General features: G+C 45.6%; 1 protein-coding gene across 2 annotated transcripts in view; it reads left to right on the top strand.

Annotated features, from left to right (window-relative positions):
* Positions 1-9,899: 9,899 nt before the first annotated feature.
* The window catches only part of LOC141271695 (uncharacterized), a 37,231-nt gene continuing 30,246 nt past the window's right edge, over positions 9,900-16,884 (top strand). The window contains exon 1 of one of the 2 annotated variants that reach the window (XM_073681766.1): positions 9,900-10,003. In XM_073681766.1, the coding sequence (XP_073537867.1) occupies positions 9,950-10,003 (54 nt within the window). In that variant the 5' untranslated portion in view covers positions 9,900-9,949. The remainder of the gene's footprint in view (positions 10,004-16,884) is intronic. The other variant, XM_073681771.1, reaches the window with a different exon arrangement.

Below are 16,884 nucleotides of genomic sequence, written 5' to 3'. Positions count from 1 at the left end.
TGTTAGAACTCTCCTGTTAGGTTTCTTCTATCTTGCTGGTCACATGACCTTTTTTGCCTATTTAGTCCTGCTCCGCCCTCCTGGCCTTGCTGGACTTCATTGTATTTCTACTCTTAAGTTAGCCTGGTGCTTAGTTACCTTTCTCTGTCAGTTTAGCTTGGTCTTCGGACCTTTATGTTCTATGTTGTGTGTTTGTCTTTTACTGCTACAATTTCTGCTAGGAGGTGTCCAATTTTATCCCAGTCCCTAGTTCATGTAGGGATCCCTCCCTTGCTTCTATAGGTCTTCGTACAGACTAGCCGAGGACTTTAGCGGGTCTGATTGCAGGATCAGGTTCCCCGTTACATCGTAGGGATCTAGCTTAGTTCTATTGTAGGGACAGATTTCCTTTCTTTCCTTAGTGCTTGTAGCAGATCATAACAGTAAGTCCAGCCCAAAAATATCTCTAAGGAAAGACTTCCAGTTTCCATCATGGTGTCGGTTCAGGATTTGGCTCAACGCCTGCAGGGACTCTCTCTGGAGGTGGCCGAGCTCCAACAACACGTGAGTAGCTGTTCTGGAGCACATTTTGTGGAGCCAAAGGTACGTTTGCCTGATTTATTTTTTGGTGATCAAGAAGAATTTTTTTCCTTTAAAAATGCTTGTTTGTTGTATTTTCGTTTGAGACCCAGATTCTCTGGTGATGAATCACAGCGCATAGGGTTCATAATGTCACTTTTGCGCAAAGAACCTCAGGGATGGGCCTTTTCTCTCTAACCTAGTGATCCATGCTTTAGATCAGTGGATAGTTTTTTTTCTGCTTTGGGTTTGTTGTATGATGATCCTGATCGTGTCTCATCAGCTGAAACTGAATTGAGACGTTTGAGGCAGGGATCAGGTAATGTGGAAAAATATTGTTCTCACTTCCGTCGGTGGTCTGCCCAGGTGGGGTGGAACGATTCTGCTTTGAAAAGTTTGTTTCTTGCGGGGCTAGGTGAAAGGGTTAAGGATTTGCTGATTGCTTATCCCACACCTGGAAACTTGCAGGAGGCAATGCAATTAGCTATACGGGTGGACAGGAGACTGCGTGCAAGGGTTAATGAGAGTAAATCCTCTGCTATGTCAGCTCCGAGTCTTGAGAGGGTCTGTACTGACACTGGAGAGCCGATGGAGATTGGGGCGATGGCACCCCGCTCTCAGGAAAAAGACCGCAGATCTTCTGAAGGTTTGTGCTTTTATTGCGGAAAATCTGACCATTTTATTAGGAACTGTGTGCTGCGTATGAACAAAAAAAAAAAAAAGGTCAGTTATGCCCGTATTGCCTGTTTAAATTCTAAGGGGGTATTTCTTTCTGCTGCTCAGGAAGAATTAATTGAATTTCGGATATTTGTGGATTGTGGTTCTACTCTGAATGTGATTGATGGGGGATTCTTGGAAAAACTTAAATTAAAACCCAAACCTTTATCATCCCCTATTGCTGTGGTTTCTGTCGATGGCTCCCCCTTGAAGAGTGTTACTCACAAGGTCTGTGAATTTCCCCTCACTATTAATGGTATTCACCAAGAAAATTTGGATTTGGTGGTATTAAATAATTTGCCTTCTCCAGTAATTTTGGGGTTACCCTGGTTAAAATTGCAAATCCTGTACTGGATTGGTCTACCAATGAAATTAAGTCCTGGAGCCCTAAGTGTTATGACAAGTGTTGTAACGGACGTATTGCTGCGGTGGATAAAGGGGAATTACCTGTACCTATTCAGGATTTTTGGAGAGTTTTTTCTGAGGAGGAGTCATAAATTTTGCCTCCCCATAGAGACTATGATTGTACCATTGAATTTGTCCCTGGAGCGACTCTTCCTAAAAGGCGTTTATTTAATCTTACTATTCCTGAGAGAAAGGCTTTGGAGGAATACATACAGACAAGCTTGGCCGCCGGTCACATTAGGCCTTCCAAGTCTCCTGTGGCTGTTGGATTTTTTTTTGTTAAAAAAAAGGATGGCGGTTTACGTCCTTGTCTGGATTTTCGTGAGATTAATAAAATTACTGTACGCAATCCTTACCCACTGCCATTGATTCCTGATTTGTTTAACCAGTTAGTGGGGGCCAAGTGGTTCTCTAAAATTGATCTCCGGGGGGCATACAATTTGTTGCGCATGAAGGAGGGTGATGAATGGAAGACTGCTTTTAACACTCCTGTGGGTCATTTTGAGAATCTGGTTATGCCTTTTGGTCTTACCAATGCTCCTGCATTTTTTCAGAATCTTATTAATGATATCCTTAGACCTTTGATCGGCAAAAATGTGGTTGTGTATTTGGATGACATTTTGATTTATTCACCGGATCTGGAGTCTCATTGGCGGAGCGTACGTGAGGTATTATAGTTATTAATTGACAATTCGCTTTTTGCTAAGCTGGAGAAATGTGAGTTCACTGTACAGAGAATTAGTTTTTGGGCTACATTATCTCCAGCGAGGGCTTTGAGATGGACCCTGTGAAGGTTCAGGCGGTTCAGGAATGGCCTAGGCCTATTGGTTTGAAATCGATACAGAGGTTTTTGGGTTTCGCCAATTATTACAGAAAATTCATAAAAAAATTTTCTATTATTGTCAAACCACTGACCGATCTCACCAGGAAAGGTGCTAATGCGGTTCAGTGGACTACTGAGGCCATTGAAGCTTTTGTGTTTCTAAAGGAGAGGTTCAGCTCTGCTCCCATCCTTATGCAGCCTGATGTGACTAAGCCGTTTTTGGTTGAGGTTGATGCTTCTTCGGTGGGGGTCGGTGCGGTGTTGTCTCAGAAAAACAAGGATGGAGTACATCCCTGTGCTTTTTTTACAAAAAATTTTCTGAGACTGAACTTAATTACGATATTGGTAATCGGGAATTGCTGGCTATTAAACTCGCATTTGAACACTGGCGTCATCTCTTGGAAGGTGCTGAATTTCCCATTCAGGTTTTCACTGATCATAAAAATCTGATCTATCTTGATGCTGCCAAGCGCTTGAATGCCCGTCAGGCTAGGTGGGCACTTTTTTTCTCGCGGTTTAATTTTTCCGTTACTTACATCCCGGGTACCAAGAATGTTAAAGCTGATGCTTTGTCTCGCAGCTTTTCTCCCATGGTCGGTGCTGAGGAGGAAGGGAGCATTTTACAAGAAGGTGTTGTGATTGCTGCATTGGACTCCGTTTTGGAAGATGAGATTCTTAAAGCACAGGAGAATGCCCCATCTAACACTCCCCATGGGAGGTTGTTTGTGCCTAGGACCTTTAGGAGAGATTTGTTTGTTGAGTGTCATGAGTCTCGGTTGGCAGGTCATCCAGGAATTTCTGAGACCAAGAGACTTGTGGGTTGCAGTTTTTGGTGGCATGGATGGCAGAAGGAAGTCATTAAGTGGGTGCGTCAATGTACGGTGTGTGCTAGATCTAAGTCTTCTCATACTCCTGCAGCGGGGTTGCTTTGCCCTCTGGAGGTTCCTAGTGCACCTTGGACACATCTGGCTATGGACTTTATTACTGACCTTCCCTCCTCTGAGGGTTTCACAGTCATCTGGGTGGTCGTGGACCGTTTTAGCAAGATGTGTCACTTGGTTCCTTTCATCAAACTGCCCTGCGCTAAGACACTCGCTAAGGCCTTTGTCAAGGAAATTGTCAGACTATATGGCGTTCTTACTGACATTGTTTCGGATAGGGGACCTCAGTTCGTGGCTCGTTTTTGACGTGCTTTTTGTGACAGGTTGGGAGTTCATTTGTCGTTTTCATCCGGATATCATCCTGAGTCTAATGGCCAGACAGAAAGGAAGAATCAGGATGTTGAGCAGTTCTTGCGTTGTTTTGTGGCAGACAATCAGGAGGGGTGGTCTGAGTTTCTGCCACTTGCTGAGTTTGCTCTTAACAACCATACATCCTCTTCTGCTGGTTGTTCGCCTTTTTTTTGTTGTTCTGGGAGACATCCGTCTTTTGGGTCATTCTCCAAATTGGTATCGGCTGTGCCTGAGGAGGAGAGTTTTTCCGGTGATTTGGAGAGAGTTTGGACGGATGTGCGTGGTAATCTTCCGGAGGCTAACAAAAAATCTAAGAGGTACTTTGATAGGAAACGGCAAGAGGTTTTGTTTGCTATTGGTGACATGGTTTGGTTGTCCTCTAAGAATCTGCGGTTGAGGATTCCTTCTAAAAAATTGGGTCCCAAGTTTGTAGGGCCCTTTAGTAGTTAACCAATCTGCTGTTAGGTTGGAGGTTCCTACCTCCTGGAAGATTAATCCGGTGTTTCATGTTTCTCTGTTGAAAAGAGCTTTTTTGTCGGATGGAGACGCCTCTGCCACTGTTCCTCCGGTGGTGGAGGACGAGGAATACGAAATTTCCCACATCCTAAATTCTAGACGTTATAGAGGGAGTTTGCAGTATCTCGCCGCTTGGAAGGGTTTCGGACCCGAGGATAACTCATGGGTGAGGGCGGATGATGTTTCTGCTTCCAGACTTGTCAGAGCGTTTCACAAGAGGTTTCCTGATAAGCCTGGGCCTAGGGGATCCGGAGGATCCTCTTAGAAGAGGGGGTACTGTTAGAACTCTCCTGTTAGGTTTCTTCTATCTTGCTGGTCACATGACCTTTTTTGCCTATTTAGTCCTGCTTCGCCCTCCTGGCCTTGCTGGACTTCATTGTATTTCTACTCTTAAGTTAGCCTGGTGCTTAGTTACCTTTCTCTGTCAGTTTAGCTTGGTCTTCGGACCTTTATGTTCTATGTTGTGTGTTTGTCTTTTACTGCTACAATTTCTGCTAGGAGGTGTCCAACTTTATCCCAGTCCCTAGTTCATGTAGGGATCCCTCCCTTGCTTCTATAGGTCTTCGTACAGACTAGCCGAGGACTTTAGCGGGTCTGATCGCAGGATCAGGTTCCCCGTTACATCGTAGGGATCTAGCTTAGTTCTATTGTAGGGACAGATTTCCTTTCTCTCCTTAGTGCTTGTAGCAGATCATAACAGCCGGCACATTCACTCCTCTCCACACCGGGACTATGGGCGTGGAGAAGCGTGAATATGCTTTCTCTTTAGCGGCGGCCACTGACAGCAGGAGCCGGGGCTCAGCGCTCCTCCGTGCCCGCTGCTAAAGAGAATGAATATTCCGTCTTCTCCACGCCCATGGGAGTGGAGAAGAGGGAATATTCATGTCTCTTTAGCAGCGGGCACACGTGATAGCTGCAGCAGCGGCTACAGCGTGTGCCCCGCTGCTCCACTGCCGCAACCCGCTCCTCTGCCGCCGCAACCTCCTACTCACCTATCCTCCTCGTTCCCACGCTGCTTGGGGCCCCCTCCGGCCACGGGCCCCATAGCAGTGGCGTGGTCTGCCGCCATTGGCGGTACGCCACTGGTCACTAGGGGTAAGATAAATGATTCGAAACCTGCTTTGACTTGATCTCTGGCTTTAAATTCATCCGGTACCCCCCTTGGAACCCCTATAGCATCAGTATAAATGTGGGGGTCGAAACTGCCTTTGGGTTCCAAAATGGTTTCCCTTTTTGTCCTGTGGAGATCTTCTGAAGTTAGGGCTTCCCTACCTTCTGCTGCTATGTAGAAGGGCATTATGGCTTTGGCTAGTGTACATTCTCCTATCCATTCTCCTTCTAAATGAGTTCTGATCTTCATGTCTCCACATATCCAGAAAACATCAGAAATAGACTGGGTTTGGTTGATCAGATCTCCTCTGGTTGCATTACTATATCTGCTGCAATAGCCCTTTGTGAAATTACCCAAAAATGTGCTCCCTTCAGTACTGGTATAACAGGTGTATTTTCCCGGGTATATGGTAATGCCTTGACCCGGGTTAGGTGTTTCTGTGACTATGGGGTACTTCTTTTTCCAGTTTTTGCAATTCATTCCGTCAAGGGATTTGTTAGTGAACAGACTCAGAAAACATTTTTCCACATCTGGGGGTAGGTCTAGAGGGACAGATCCCAAGTGGGGTCTCGCTCCTGCACAGACAAAGCAATTGGATTTATTATATTGATTAGCTGTATATTTCATCCACTTCAACCATAAGGTGGTCTCAGTGTACCCCGTTTCAACGGCAAGAATATCTTCAAATGTGGGATTTGCAACGGCTATCATTTTGTTACATTTTTGGATATGGAACATTATGGAGTTTGAGTGTGTATTATTATCTTTCGTTGACATTTCTTTTATGTCCGCTAATTTGAACATACCCAGCTGGGCACAACTGGCACACACACCATATACATGTGTACCCAGCAGATAGGTGCCCTAGGTTGAGGGTTCTCCAGGTTGAGGACTAAAGGATTACATTGCCTGATGGTATCACAAGGCTTAAGAACTTTTGTATGAGAAAGTGTCATCCTAGTGAGTAGGGATTTACCCTGTGGATCTTGTTTATTTAAGGCTGTGTTTGGTCTATACCCCCAATCTTCACCAGTGTTCCACCCTACCCCCCTCCATGAACTACAAGTTTGTCCCCATCCATCTCCCGTAACACATATATATTGTTGCACTGATCTCAGCTGTGCCGGTTGACTCATTGCGGAGGGTGAGGAAACCCATTGAGTATCACACTGTACTACATCACAATAATCAAATTTGAAAGCAGCAACGTGTGTTGTGGTGTTATAGCAGAACGTGATCACCCCCCTTGCTTGGGTGATTGCGACCTGTTGTGCTCCTACAAATGAGTATAGAATGGCACAACACACAAAGTAAAGGATATGCAACATTATGTAGAAGGTTCTGATGGAGGCATGAACTTCTTACAGTGGGAAGCGTGTATCCACGTCGGTCTTCCTTCAAGTTTGACTGAAGTAGGAGTGGTCAGGAGCACTTGATAGGGACCCTCAAATCTCAACTCCAGGGATGTCTTTCTGGTGAACTTCTTTACCAGCATGTATTCACCAGGTTAGAAAGTGTGAGTACCATCACTGAAATCTGGATCTGGAATCAATGACAAAACTCGTGCATGTGTTACTGACAATTCTTTAGTAAGGGCAATGATATAATTTACAAGAGTATCACTTCCTAAGGCTAGCTGTTGTAGCGGAAGTGTTGCGAGGAGAGGTCACTGCTTGAACTAACTCGTGTGGACGTGCGACTGAGTTGCCAGTGGAAGTGACAGTGGAAAGGGTCGGTGCTGGGGATGATCCAGGTGGGAGAATAGCTGGGCTCATGATGGGAGTGTTAGGTGAAAGGGTCGGTGGCCCACTGGACACCGTTGTGACAGGGAACATGGGTAAAGCCTGTTCACTTCCCGAAGGAGTATAGTACTGGCCATTAGTGGTCATTACTGGGTAAAAATGATCTTTTCTTGTGGTGTGTAGCATTGGCCTAGTATGTTCACCACCGAAAGTCGTGTGTATATTCCTGGAATGTGCCTCACTCGATTTAGCCAGATCTATGTCAGTTACATGATGATATGGCTCAGTTTGTATAATCTGGGGCAATGTTCCAAGATGGCCGCCACCGGAGGCAGCACATGTGCCATCCACAAAATGGTCACCGCCAGAAAGAGCACTTTTGCCATCCACAAAATGGCTGCCACCAGAAGGAGCACATTTTCCATCCACAAAATGGCTGCCGCCAGAAGGAGCACATGTGCCATCCACAAAATGGCTGCCGCCAGAAGGAGCACATGTGCCATCCACAAAATGGCTGCCGCCAGAAGGAGCACATGTGCCATCCACAAAATGGCTGCCGCCAGAAGCAGCACATGGCAATGTGCCACCATCACCACCATTATACGGTGGTGGCCGCTCACAGAATACATTTTTGTAATACACATAACTCAAAACTCTGTCCTTCTTTTTCCTTTCCTCTTCTACCCAATTTTCTCTATACAAACTTTCAGAGACTCTTTCCCATGCCCTAGCAGTAGACAACAATCCATAATCTTCTAGAGTACCTTTTCTCTCATTTAAGACAGTCTTCCACTCCAGGGGCTGTAACCTCCCCCCTTCTGGCATTCCACACAACTTCACATGCTTTTTACATTGTTTAACATGACTTTTCACTTCACGAGTCGCGACTAATGCACACGGGTCCAACTTGCCATCTGAATTTGGCTTAGTGCCAATATGACAAAACTGCATTAATTTCTCCATCTTTCTCTATATAGACCAAGATAAACACAAAACAAACAATAAGACGGGGGAGAATGACTCAAACCTGAGATTCTAAAGGAAAACTGAGTCTGCAGCACACACTTTCTGTCTCCGTCCTGCTACGTGGTCCCTGTCTGATTTCCGTATAAAAAAATTAAACACCTCGTATTAATCCAATTACCAGGCCCCGTACCGAGTCACTCACTCTAGGCTACGTGCAAAAACTCAATTTACTAGGCTCCGGGCCGAGTCACTCACTCCAGGCTCCGTGCCGATACCAGGCCGAGTCACTCACTCTAGGCCACTCCGAGTCACTCACTCCAGGCTAAGTACCCCTACTTTCTCCACCAGAACTGAAAATCATATCACAGGCGACAAACGTGAACTGTACCACAGACAATATCCTTTACTTCTCCAGACACTGCTCAAAAACCCACTTGCTCCCTTTAAATATCAGTCAATCTCCCCTCAACATGACACATAACAGGCAGCAGGCAACTGAGCACGTGACGGTTCTTCCACAGTTAAATGGCCAGCAGCGGAGAGACCCTTCTGCCGTCTTACAGATAACTCGAAAACCAGACACAGTCAGGCAATCTGCACAAGATACCCAGAGGAACACAGGAAATGACTACAGATTATAAAAATCAGCAGACTTACCGTGTTTGGTTATGGAGGTGATCAGTCTCCTGGCTTGGGGTATTCAGTGCGTCCTGCCGTTCCACTCGCCGATCCTCAGGGTGTAGGGCTTGTTCCTCTGCTGGCCCCACGTTGGGCGCCAAAAATGTTAGGGTGAACACTTTGGTATGTTCACTAGTTGCCTGCTCCTGGCCTAATGGATATGATCAAGTGCATGCAAGAAAGAATAACATCAGACACACACACAGTCGGATGTAAGCTCTCCTTGATCAGCTAGGGCACAGCTCCAAGTGTCCTTTATTCAACTCCAACATAGATTTATATAAACTCTGTATATGGGCTCGGTTAGCCCCAGAATGTAAATAACCAGATGTATTGATTGGTTAGTCCATGGGGCGTGGTCCATGAGGTCATCAGGGGTGTAATCCATGAGGTCATCAGGGGGTGTAATCCATGAGGTCATCAGGTGGTGTAGTCCATGAGGTCATCAGGGTGGGTTGGTCTATGAGGTCATCAGGGGGCGTGATCCATGTGATGTGTCCTATAGAACGCAGCTTCCTCCCAGAACAGAGCATGGTGTGATGAAACAGGAAATGGCAGCCATCTTTTGATCTAAACAAGCTTATGTAAGGTGAAATAATACACTTTCTGGGTCTTTTCTCTCAATCTCCTATGTCTTGAGGTTAATGAAGTATTTGAGCCTATGGCTCTCCTCAACACTAACACGCTGGGGGCCCGAATTCTCTCATTTGTGGCCCCAGCGTTTCTTGTAGAATAAATCCCTTTCTCATCCAGTCCTGAAGTAATGACTTTGTTATCAGGTTTTGTAGGAGGGTTCGTATGACTCCATCTTATGTTATCAATATCTCTGCGAGAAACAAGAGACGTCCGAGCGCAGTTTTACCGAGTGTCCAGTGTCTGACAAAAAGCCGCGGTGTCTCCGACCGAACCTGGGGAGTATACAGCTGTATACAGCGTACACACAGGGCTCCATACACACGCATCTCCGCTCCGTACACCTCGTACACACGCGGCTCTGCTCCGTACACCTCGTACACACACGGCTCTGCTACATCCACACTGTAAACCCCTCCTGACCCCACACATAAACTTCAGCTCATCCAGCACCATGACAACCAGCACAGCAGAGTCCGGCATCCACTGAGGCCCCTGATCATGTGACCCCTGACTCCTCCCCTCCTGTGACCTCTTCACAGGTCCTGTGTGCACAGAGCAGCCATATATGTGGTGGCGGCTCTGCAGGTGGAGGTGTGTGGTGGCGGCTCTGCAGGTGGAGGTATGTGGAGACCCCCATTACTGGGCGCAGAGGGCATTAACCCCTTCAGCACGGAGACTCTTTTGGGGTCTTGTGTTGCCCCTTTATAAGAATCATAAGGTTTTTGTTCTGTCTCCTGTAATAGATACATACGACCCAACTATGGAGACAGGAAGGCAGGAAACGTATTGTTCTCATAGTACAGGACCCCTTTACTGGCCCCACAGTGTAATGCCCCCATTATGCCCCTTATGCAGGATGTATGATGCCCCACAGTGTAATGCCCCCATTATGCCCCTTATGCAGTATGTATGATGCCCCCACAGTGTAATGCCCCCATTATGCCCCTTATGCAGGATGTATGATGCCCCCACACAGTGTAATGCCCCCATTATGCCCCTTATGCAGTATGTATGATGCCCCCACACAGTGTAATTCCCCCATTATGCCCCTTATGCAAGATGTATGATGCCCCCACACAGTGTAATGTCCCCATTATGCCCCTTTTGCAGTATGTATGATGCCCCCACACAGTGTAATTCCCCCATTATGCCCCTTATGCAGGATGTATGATGCCCCCACACAGTGTAATTCCCCCATTATGCCCCTTATGCAGGATGTATGATGCCCCCACACAGTGTAATGCCCCCATTATGCCCCTTATGCAGTATGTATGATGCCCCCACACAGTGTAATTCCCCCATTATGCCCCTTATGCAGGATGTATGATGCCCCCACACAGTGTAATGCCCCCATTATGCCCCTTATGCAGTATGTATGATGCCCCCACACAGTGTAATTCCCCCATTATGCCCCTTATGCAGGATGTATGATGCCCCCACACAGTGTAATTCCCCCATTATGCCCCTTATGCAGGATGTATGATGCCCACACACAGTGTAATCCCCCATTATGCCCCTTATGCAGTATGTATGATGCCCCCACAGTGTAATGCCCCCATTATGCCCCTTATGCAGTATGTATGATGCCCCATACAGTGTAATGCCCCCATTATGCCCCTTATGCAGTATGTGTAATGCCCCCATTATACCCCTTATGCAGGATGTATGATGCCCCCACACAGTGTAATGCCCCCATTATGCCCCTTATGCAGTATGTATGATCCCCCACAGTGTAATGCCCCCATTATGCCCCTTATGCAGTATGTATGATGCCCCCACACTGTATTGCCACCATTATGCCCCTTATGCAGTATAACCAAGCAATGTGAACTGAGGTCTAAGATGGTACACATGCAAGAAATAAGAGCATGTTCACACTAGCAAAAAGATACAAAACCTACAAAAAATATATCACATACCCTACCATCATTATATATAAATGTAAAGCAAAGTTGATGGTAGGGTATGTGATATATTTTTTGTTTTTTTGTAGGTTTTGACCCTTATGCAATATGTATGATGCCCCCATGCAGTGTAATGCCCCCACTATGCCCCTTATGCAGTATGTATGATGCCCCCACACAGTGTAATGCCCCCATTATGCCCCTTATGCAGTATATATGATGCCCCCATGCAGTGTAATGCCCCTTATACAGGATGTGTGATGCCCCCACACAGTGTAATGCTCCCATTATGCCTCTTATGCAGTATGTATAATGCCCCCACACAGTGTAATGCCCCCACTATGCCCCTTATACAGGATGTGTGATGCCCCCACACAGTGTAATGCTCCCATTATGCCTCTTATGCAGTATGTATAATGCCCCCACACAGTGTAATGCCCCCACTATGCCCCTTATACAGGATGTGTGATGCCCCCACACAGTGTAATGCTCCCATTATGCCTCTTATGCAGTATGTATAATGCCCCCACACAGTGTAATGCCCCCATTATGCCCCTTATGCAGTATATATGATGCCCCCACACAGTGTAATGCCCCCATTATGCCCCTTATGCAGGATGTATGATGCCCCCACACAGTGCAATTTCCCCATTATGCACCTTATGCAGTATGTATGATGCCCCCACACAGTGTAATTTCCCCATTATGCACCTTATGCAGTATGTATAATGCCTCCACGCAGTATAATGTTCCCACAATACCGCCTGAGGTCCTGCAGTTGGAATAAGTCCTGAGGTTTTACAGTTGCAATAATCCCTCTGGAAAATGTTTTTCCCTTTGCCTGCTCCCCTTTCATGTATACCCTCGAGCATGTATACATGCATGTAGGGGAGCAGGCATTGCTAGATATCGAGGCTTTGTGCAGCAACATGATGATGGTATCAGAGGGGTAAGACATTTCTTGAAATCGAGATCAATAGAGTGTAGCAGACATAATGACTTCATGGAGGATCTTCTAAAATTCACTCTTACTCAAAACTTCTTTCTTTTTGACAGGAAGTACTTCCACCAGCTCAGGGGTACTACGATGGGGAGACCCTGTGCCCCCTCATATGCTAATCTATTCCTGGGCTGGTGGGAGGAATCCACAATATTCAGAGATGATCATAAGTGGTGGCGTCCACATATTGGGGTATGGTATAGATATATAGACAACATTTTTATCATCTGGTCAGGGACGAGTGAACAATTTTTTTAATTTGTCAGGGAACTCAACATCAATACAGTGGGTCTGAGATTTACAGCGGAGTTTAGTTATAATCAGTTGCCTTTCCTGGATGTACTAATCAAGAAAGAACGGGATGGGACCCTTGGGACATTCATCTACTATAAACATTTAAGCACTAATAAACTATTGAAATGGAATAGCCACCACCCCATCCCCCTAAAAAAGGAACACCCAAAGGCCAATTTTTACTGTTGAGAAGGAACTGTTCAAGTGTCACAGATTTTAATATACAGGCAATAGACATGAACACCAGATTCGGGGAAGAAGAGTACCTACAGTACATTTTGTATTCCACACAATCAATTGCAGAAAAACGGGAAAGACAGACACTCCTCCATACCTAACCAAGAGATCAAGAAAAAGATGGGATAACACGAGTAATAGGAATTTATGACAATCAGAGCGACCGTATCTTTAATATCCTCAGAAAACACTGGGGTATGCTTGGGGCTGACCCAGATCTGAGGGTGCTGTGGGATTGTCTCCCACAATAACTTTCAGAAAGTGTGGGTCAATTAGGGACCTTTTAGTGCATAGAGTCTATAAAAAACCTGCTTCCTAGGGGACTTGGCTAGATAGAAGAGTCTGTGGTTTCTTTAGATGTGGAGAAAGTTGTACATGTAATTGGATGAGACCATGTAAATCTTTCTCAAGTTCCTCCACGTTCTTTTATTTATGGCTACATGCACCTGCCCCCTAGATTATATAGGCAAGACCATGAGATAGTCTAGGAGGAGAGTGGGGGAGCATGTGGGCAATATATACCATGACCGTGACACCCCATTAGCGAGACACATGAACAGTGTACATTGAGGTGAAACCGGAGACATTATGTTTCCTAATTCTGAGACATTATTCACCCTGACCACGCGGGCTTTATGCCCAAAAGAGAAGCAAGGGACAACACCACCAAGGCCTTGAATCTTTTTTATAGGGCCAAATTGGATGGCACCCCTTTGATGCTCTTATCCACAGATGCCGAAAAGGCCTTTGACCGGGTCAACTGGTTGTTCATGTAGGAGGTGTTGAAATCTATAGAGTTGCAGATCTCCCTTCAGCCCCCTAATCTTTATCCTCACTTCCTTTGGTGTATCCGGTCTAACCCAGATATTATGGGTCTAAAGATTCAAAATATCTCTTACAAAATTGCAGCCTATGCGGATGACCTGTGATTCTTCATAACTAACCTGATTGTATCTCTTCCTAACTTGATGATGGAATTTAAAAAATATGCATTTTTGTCTAATTTTAAGATCAACTTAACTAAGTCAGAGGCTTTTGAATATAAATCTCCCTTTTGAAATTACTTTCCTCATTACAGAATTCAATCAAATTTCGTTGGTCATCTCAGTCCCTGAAGTATTTCGGCATTCTCCTCTCTGCTGATATGAATTCCATCTTCAAACTTAATTTCTTACCATTGCTCCAGAACATTAAAGTTAATTGTTCAAAATGGTCTAAACTTTACTTTACTTTGTTCGGCAGATGTGAAATTCTCCTCCCATATTATATCTCTTTCAAACTCTTCCCATTAAAATCCCTAACTCCTTTTTTAAATCTATTGTGTCCTTGCAAATAGGTTTCATATGGGCTAACAAACCCGTTAGACTTCAGTGATCCCTTCTATGTAGACAAAAAAGTCGGGGAGGCTTGGGCCTTCCGGATGTAAAAGTGTACTATTTATCTGCTCATATGTCTAGAGTTATAGATTGGTGTAGGCATGCCTCGGTGAAGCCATGGGTACAAATAGAGCAAAGCTTTTCAGAGGCCACTTTAGCTGCTCTCCCCTGGGTACCCTTCTTTCCACAATCTTCACTGAAATCTCATCCCACAATTAAGGCCCCGTCACACTAAGCGACGCTACAGCGATTCCGACAACGATACGACCTGTCAGGGATCGTTGCTGCGTCGCTATGTGGTCGCTGGTGAGATGTCAAACAGTCAGATCTTCCCAACGGCGCAGCAACGATGCGGCGACCCATAGCGACCTGTATAACAATGCACGCCTATGTGTTTCTGTGTCTTGAGTCGTCAACAAGGTCATTGGTAAGGTGTCAAACACACCTATGCATGCTACCCAGCGGGGCCTCAACGATCAAAGAAATGTCCAGACTATTCCGACACGACCAGCGATCTCACAGCAGGGGCCTGGTTGCTGCTAAGTGTCAAACGTAGCGAGATCGCTACTGAGGTCGCTGTTGCGTCACAAAACTTGTGACTCAGCAGCGATCTCGCTAGCGATCTCGCTTAGTGTGACGGGGGCTTTAGTGCTACACTCTACTGCTGTTCCATATCAGAGATACGCAAACTTCTCCTTCCCATTCCATCTCCTTTATCACCTATTATCAGCTCTCCGGACTTCTCCACTGGTTTGTCAGATCCTGTTTTTAGACTTTAGATTTCTCAGGGAAGGTTTAGGGCTTTGCAGATTGGCGTAGATAATGATTGGCCTTCTTTAGAGGCACTTCAAGCTATTACTGATCCCTTACCACTGGGCACATGGCGTTCTCTCCAACTGCGTCACTTTGTTTGCTCCCTTCCAAATTACGCTCAATATACACGAACCCCTTCCGCGTTTGAAAATCTTTGCATGGGTAAGGGGGTGATTCGTCATGCACTTTTCTCCGTACACTCAATGCTAACTAACGCAATTCCTCCCAGAATTTTAACACAATGAGAAGAGGACTTGGGTATCACTCTCTCCATGGAGCAAAGGGAAAAGGTGCTGTCCTTAACGCATACATTTTCCATAAGTTCTCAGCTTCAGGAAGCGAATTTCAAACTCCTTTGAAGGTGGTACAGGGTCCCGGATAAGTTGAACAAAATGTTCCCCTCTATTGACCTTAAGTGTTGGAGATGTGGATCAGGCGAGAGAGATTTCCTTAATATCTTTTGGTCCTGTCCGGTTTTACAACCATTCTGGACTAAAGTGAAAAGCATTATCAGGTCGATTACAGGCATTTCATCTGAAATGGGTCCTGAACTATTCCTTCTATAGCTCGGTGAGACTTCTGTTTCCTCCTACAAACGTTCCCTATTAAGATTTTTGGTGAAGGCTGCCAGAGCTTGTATTCCGTTGTTATGGAAGAAAGTTAATCCACCTAGCCCGTCCCTCTGGATTTCTAAGGTCAATGATTTAATGTACATGGAGGATTTGATGGCTTCTCTCTACAATAGATATGAGGTCTTCTACAAAACGTGGTTCTATTGGATGGAATTTAAGCAATCTAATGAATATGGAAGCCTTGTGCAGCTCGACTCTCAAACTTGATTGCCATTGGGGGATTTTTGTTCAAACGGTTGTCTAGACTGGGGTGGGATTTTTTGCTCTTTTTTTTTCTTCTCCCCACTCGCCTTCCCAATCCCCTCCCCCCATCTACTTTTCTCTTTAAGTCCCTTCCTTTTTTACCTGAAGTTCTTCTTTTCTCTCTGCTCTTCTTCTCCTTCCTGTATTAATATGAAAAATTTGGACAAAACTAAAATCACAATGTGGATTCTTGATTACTTTACAGATGTTTATTATATTATATATATATGTATTATTATTTTTTTACTGTTCTATGATACTTTTGTATTCTACTGTATTACTCTGCCAAAAATATGTTTAGTGTATGGTTTTATCTATATACTTGCTATGTTTTATGTTTCGTTCCTAAATAAAGAAATTTGAAAAAAAAAGATCAACAAGTCATGGATCTCCAAGGACTTTTGCACCCCAATTGCACACTGTACAGAGTAGGCAATGTTGTCGTTTTGAGTGTGCTGCATTGATCTCTTGAAATTGCAGTCTGTGATATGGCTTCTGTGGCTGCTCTTGCTGCTGCTGCAGGTTTTTGGCCCTAATTTTGGGAAATGTGGAGAATTCTAATTGCGTTTCTGTAGCGTCGGCATCCCTGCCTCCTGCTAGGCAGGGACGCTGTTCCCCTCACCTCTCCGCTCCGTGCCCGGCGTCTTCCTCCCGCTCTGCTGGCAGCGCGCGCTCCTTCCCGGCCACGGTGCTTAGGGCGCGCGCGCGCTCCCTCCCTCTTAAAGGGGCCGCGTGCGCCGGCCTAAGGAGTCCCCGGCCAATGGCCGGAGGACTTCACCATATATAAGGCACCTCCTCCAAAATGGAGGTGCCCGAGCAATGTTGTTGCACTGTTCACTACTCTGCTTCAGCCCTCAGGTCCCGTTTCCAGTTACCTGCCAGTTACTTGCCAGTTTCCTGCCAGTTTGCTATCTGATTCCTGCCTGTTATCCGCTTACCTGCTTGCTAGCCTGAGGTCTGACGGTCTGCCTTCCGACACCAGTCAGTCTGTCTATGGACCA

Source organism: Phyllobates terribilis, unplaced genomic scaffold, assembly GCF_046119375.1.
Source record: "Phyllobates terribilis strain yellow unplaced genomic scaffold, ASM4611937v1 Scaffold_5__5_contigs__length_657084704, whole genome shotgun sequence".
Lineage (NCBI taxonomy): Eukaryota > Metazoa > Chordata > Amphibia > Anura > Dendrobatidae > Phyllobates > Phyllobates terribilis.
This window is presented reverse-complemented; position numbering and strand designations above follow the sequence as displayed.